This window comes from Branchiostoma belcheri, unplaced genomic scaffold, assembly GCF_001625305.1.
Source record: "Branchiostoma belcheri isolate BF01 breed outbred unplaced genomic scaffold, Haploidv18h27 scaffold36, whole genome shotgun sequence".
Taxonomy (NCBI): domain Eukaryota; kingdom Metazoa; phylum Chordata; class Leptocardii; order Amphioxiformes; family Branchiostomatidae; genus Branchiostoma; species Branchiostoma belcheri.
The window spans coordinates 2,754,888-2,760,729 of record NW_017803976.1 but is presented as its reverse complement, the minus strand read 5'-3'; the positions used below and the strand labels follow the sequence as shown (position 1 = coordinate 2,760,729).

Sequence of the window (5,842 nt, the reverse complement as noted above, 5' to 3'; positions counted from 1 at the left end):
GAGCAACCGGTCCCGAGAGCGGGGCGGGTTTTGGCCTGGGGGGGGGGGGTGTAGTACCGGCATGTCCGACCCGTACACGGCGGATTTCCGCTGCCGTGTGGAGAATAATTAGGTGATAATTGCCGCTAAATTATGCATATTCCAGCAACGCACGGAGCGGTGCACGGCCATTTCCTGCCGTGTACGGGGATGTACAGGGATCGTGTCCGGGCATATAACGTCCAGGACACGACCTGCACACAAAAAGTGGTTCATTTCCGGGAGTGTACTGGACATGTACGGGACTGCACACGTTTCGTGTGCAGGTCGGAAACCCCCGGGTTCTACCGGAAACCTAAGATATCCGGGAAAGTGTGCGGCAATTTCTCACACGGAAACGGGGGATTTTGCACGGTGCAATTTTTAGATTATTCCCCTGATTGTGCAAATAGGATCCTTATTTTCATGAATTATATCAATTAACCATATTCTCAACCAAAATACAGTCTATCAAACCAATGCCATTCTAGCATTTCCTCATAAATTATGCAAGTGAGGTCCTGATTTGAATATATTATGTTAAATGATGTTCACCTTCACTGAACTTTCAAACACCACACGTAGGACTCATCAAGACCTACCCACCTACCAAGTATCAAGACAATCCATTTAAGCCTTCTCAAGTCCACAGACACACACACACACATATACACGAACGCCCCTCAAAACATAACCTTCTTGGCGAGGGTAATAAGACAACTGACCCAAATACTGCGTATGTCTATTCTACAGTTTTGGCATTAATTGTAAAGAGTTAGAGACCTTTGAATTATACAATACAATACGAGTGAGAGTGGGAAATTAATGTAGATATCTCTCACTTACTTTTGTCTTCGCAGGTTGGTCCACTCCAGTCGCCCACACAGGCACAGCCCTTTACCCGGTCACATGTCCCGCCGTTCTTACAGTCACACCGCTGTGTGCAACCAGCTCCGTATTCACCTGCTGCACATGCTGCACGGATATAGGGAACATTTTTAAATAAATGTTTGAAATATTAAATCGTTATAAAATCTTGGTTCCGAGTCGAGCACTCTGCCGTTACGCCACACGACCCCACATGGTGGTTACTTGGTTGGTTGTTTGTTTGTTTGATTGGTTGGTTGGTTGGTTGGTTGGTTGTTTGTTTGGTTGGTTGTTTGGTTGGTTGGTTGGATGGTTGGTTAGTTGGTTGGTTAGTTGGTTGGTTGGTTGGTTGGTTGGTTAGTTGGTTAGTTGTTTGGTTAGTTGGTTGGTTGGTTGGTTAGTTGGTTGGTTGCTTGTTTGCTTGGTTGGTTGGTTGGTTGGTTGGTTGGTTGGTTAGTTGGTTGGTTGGTTGGTTAGTTGGTTGGTTAGTTGGTTGGTTGGTTGGTTGGTTGGTTGGTTGGTTGGTTGGTTGGTTGGTTGGTTGGTTGGTTGGACGGTTGCATGCTAGGACATCCGGGCAGCTACCAACGTCTGGATTTTCCAGTCCAACATATACCTGGGAATCATCTTATCAACCTAAAACTTTTTTTAAAAATCTTAAATTTAAAACAGCAAATATTGTATTAATGTTCACATGAAAAATACAGCCTCATGCATTGGATTAATCTCATTTCAGCTAAATGTTTTTTTATGGGTTCACCACACCACGAAGTGGTGGTGAACCCATATTGCTTTTTCTGATGTTTCTTCTCCTCCTTCTCCTTCTCCTCCTTCTTCTCCTGCCATTTTTAAATGGATTCAGCTTCTTCATTTTAGGGCCTAAGGTCCTGAAATTTGGTATGGAGGTACAGTGGGCGAATACCCCTAGGCGTTTTTTAAATTTTTGTGATACAGGCTTTTAGAATGGTTTTATTTGAGTTTTTTGGCTGTGTTATAGCAAATGTATTACTGTGTTAGTGTGCCGTGTTTACCACGTCTGGGCATGAGTCATCACAATGGAATGCAGGGCATCAACCAATAGGCATGCAGCTTTCCTCTATACTTCTTGCTGATTGGCTGTTGGGACTTAACTTGATTAACACCTGCACAGAGCATTTCCACATGCACAGAGCATTTCTTGCTGATTGGCTGTTGGGATTTAACTTGATTAACACCTGCACAGAGCATTTCCATACTGACAGTATGTCTTTATTCAAGTGTTTTGGTAGGTATTTCAAGCTTTTCTGCTCCAGCATTGGAATGCGGGGCATGAACGTTTTTTCATTTTATTTTGAAAATCAACAGTTTGCATTATGCAATTAAAAATCCTAACCAATAAAGTAGGGAATAGCTATCCAACTGTTGTTTTAGTTGTATGTTACTTCATATTATAGTTATATCAATGTAAATCATTGTTTTCCCTTGTGTTTCTCATTCTTTCCCTGCCATGTCGTAAAATGTGGTGAACCCATCGCTGTATTTGCTCCAAAGCAAATATTGGCCTTTCTAGTTTTTTTTTTTTTAATTTATAGAATATTGAGTGCTAAAATGTGAACTCTAAAATACTGTCTACCAAAGATAAAGCGTATTCACGTGTTTGACAGTCCAGTCCCTTCCAGCCCCGGACACAGGAACAGCCGTAAGGATCGGGGAGACACAACATCACCCGGCGGCAATCTGGGTCGGCGTTGTAACCGTCGATGTCGGTATTGTTACAGTCCCACTGACAGGACTGACCGTAGTTAATACGGGGGCATCCTAAATGAATTTTCAAGGAATAACATGTTGTTGACCCAAAGAGTACAAAATACAATATAATTACGATACCTACATGGAAATACAGAACAAAACTAGAAAGATCGACATTTGCTTTAGAGCAAATGCAGCAGATGACTTCACCACGCACCCCGTTCCAAAAATGGGCCTGCCCCCCCCCCCCCTCCCACACTGAAATGGATTGTTTCTAAATCCCCCCTGTCCAAAGTGTGAAGTGTTCCAGCAGTCCATACCTCCATGCAGTAATGGAATCTCCCATCGCCTTATGCAAGTGTCAGGTCATTTGGCCCCAAAATTGCATCCATTTTACGACATGGCACGGAAAGCCATAAATATTTTACGTGATGTTAACATGTTGTTTGACACAAAAATGTATTTTTCCTTGTCTTACCAATCTCACAGTTTTTTCCGATGAACCCAGGCGGACACACACAGTCCCCGCTGACGTCATCACACCAGCCGCCATGATGACACGTAGGACAGGTGAACCTACAGAAGGGTCCGTACTTGTTCCTGGGACAACCTGTTACGGAAATAACATTCTATGCCATTCTCTTCCTGAAACGCTCAAACTTATTAGCAAGTTGTTGACATAATGTCGAAAAGAAAACGATAAAACTATTACATCTATACCGCACGAAATGTTTGTGGTAAAATTACAGGCAGCCATGCCTTCCTTGATGACCTCTACATTACTCACCTCTAACGATAAGGCGCGTAACGCCCACCAGGGCATTGTATCCATCCGCCTGTCTGTACAGCACGTAACTTCCCTGGTGATCCTCTGTAGCCTGTGGTGTAACGGTCAGGTCAGTCCCTTCTGCGAGTCTGTTTGATACGTTACGTTTCTCCCAGGCGACTCCATCGCTGCTTCCTGACACCGTCAGTGTGACGGGGTCTCCCAGGCTGGCCGTGAATGTTGGAGCCGATGGATTTACCTGGGCTGAAAATCCACCGGAAATGCATTAAGTTAAGGGAGATTTTACTATTATAACTGTTATCTTATCTACATTAAACGATAAAATAGCATCACGGAGGAAAAATCAGTAAAAATGTGTGAATGTACTAACATACTTTATTAGGTAAATGCCTAACAGTTTCAGTACAAATGCGCAGTACAAACAGTTTCACAGTTTCAGTACAAATGCACAAGGTCTGTAATCTTAAATAATAAAGTAGAGATGCATTTAGAAAATCTAACTATGCCGTCCGGTTATAATTTTTGTCGTAATAATCCACAAGAAAATAACATGCATTAGTTTTTATATTGTCCTTTATGACAGTCGGAAAGCATTAACGTACCTGATTTTGACATTTTGATGGTAAATGCCCTGGATCTCCCTGTTCCCTGCTCCCCTTCGCAGGAATATACTCCTATTGGATCAGCAGTTGGTGTATCTGCGTTGAATGTTTTTGGCACACCGACCCTTACCCAAGGCTCGCCTGCCGGTTTGTTCGATTGTCTGTTCGTCGTAAACCTGCCGTTGTTAACATAACGGTACACATACTCCAGACGGAAAAAGTACGTGTCGTATGAGAGCGTTCCCAGCACGGTGCCGTTAGCGCGACAAGTCCAGGAGGTACGCCCTGCGTCCGGGTACGGCACCAGCGGGTACTGGTTTATTATGGCAACGTCTACAACGGTATCTAGATATGAAGATATGAGAATATTGTGATTATTTTATGAAGCATGTTTATGCAGTGTTTCTAGTAACATAGGTTCTGAACACCCGCATTCAAATTCAGTATTATGAATTTGAATTATTTTCTTCAAAGAGAAATGTATTTTACTCTAACATAGTATTCTATCATTTTTTTATTGCATAAATTTTCCCCAGAGTTATAGCTTTCATATTTCAGAGGGGTCCCTAATATGGTCCAAAGCATATACGCTATCAACTCAAAAGTACTCGTTGGTAAAAAGAAAGCAAGATGTGTACATGTTGTCAATTTCCAAATCTAGACTTACTTCTCTTTTCGTAATAGTAAACCCCCGTTGCCGAGACTAAACCTGTTCCAGTAGAATGCCTGTCGTTGCGACTGAGATGGCAAGTCTGGACAGTGGTTGTGAAGTCCAATTCAAAGGACCGACACTTGAAGGCGGGTTCCTCAACACATCTTCTGGCACACTCTTTCAGAGACACACCTCGAAGTGTCAGGTCGTCATTGCCAGGAAGACGTCTGTTGAAGTACCTCGTAAATAGGCCGAGGCAATCAGCTGGAAACAATAGCATTAGCAGACATCGTTATCAACTATCCATCTTACTATTATCATCATTATTATTATTGTTTATCATTATAGCAATTCAAGGTTGGAACGAGTCTTACAAATGAGACAAAGAACAATTCTAAATAAATGGAAAATTTAATGTGGAAAGAATGAAAAAAAAAAAACAAAAGTATGTCTTTGATACTGTGATAAGACCCGTGATTGATATAAGAAAAAAAAATACTATGTGATCACTGAAAACACATCAGGCCGTCTGGATAAACGGAACATGTCAGCTAGGGATTGCACGTAACAATATAAATAGTTTTATTACATAATATGTTGATAGAATCTTATAGCTCTTTTTGGGTATATCGACTTGTGAATCGGCTTGTAAATTATTACCACGGTGTGATTACACATAAAAAGTGTGAATTATAACACAACTTACGGGTCTGGCATATCATAGGATGAAACAAAAAGGCGAACAGGAGAAGGTGATACATAGTTCTGCTGTCCGTACGCCGCTGGCCTCCCTTTGTCTGAGGCAGCGCTGAAAGAAAACATACAATAGTCAAAATATCTGAATGTGGCAATCTTGGTTTTGGAACGATCCCTATTGTTTAGTGTTCAGACACAAAATGACGAGTAACTTGTGGTTGATCACGAGGAAACAACTTTCGTTTTGACTCTTGTGTACAAGAATGTAATCATGTGGCATGTTCCCCTTTTTGCTGTACAATTTTAAAGCTGCTAGCTACACACAGAAATACACACACACACACACACAAACACACACACGCACACAGTGACACACACACACAGTCACACACACACAGTCACACACACACAGTGACACACACACACAGTCACACACACACAGTCACACACACACACAGTGACACACACACAGTCACACACACACACACACAG

General features: G+C 42.2%; 1 protein-coding gene across 1 annotated transcript; it reads right to left on the bottom strand.

The window, feature by feature from the left end:
• Positions 1-856: 856 nt before the first annotated feature.
• On the bottom strand, positions 857-4,015 carry LOC109476003 (tyrosine-protein kinase receptor Tie-1-like). The gene is made up of 5 exons (XM_019776810.1): positions 4,003-4,015; positions 3,401-3,643; positions 3,092-3,223; positions 2,518-2,682; positions 857-993 (listed from the first exon to the last, which is right to left on the bottom strand). Exons 1-5 carry the CDS (start codon positions 4,013-4,015, stop codon positions 857-859), a joined length of 690 nt encoding a protein of 229 aa, XP_019632369.1.
• Positions 4,016-5,842: the final 1,827 nt, after the last annotated feature.

Excerpts from the sequence above, each read along its gene's own strand:
- LOC109476003 (XM_019776810.1), bottom strand. Across the intron at positions 3,224-3,400 it reads TACGCGCCTTATCGTTAGAG|GTTGTCCCAGGAACAAGTAC; the intron begins GTGAGTAATGTA and ends TTTCCGTAACAG. Across the intron at positions 2,683-3,091 it reads CGGAAAAAACTGTGAGATTG|GATGCCCCCGTATTAACTAC; the intron begins GTAAGACAAGGA and ends AAATTCATTTAG.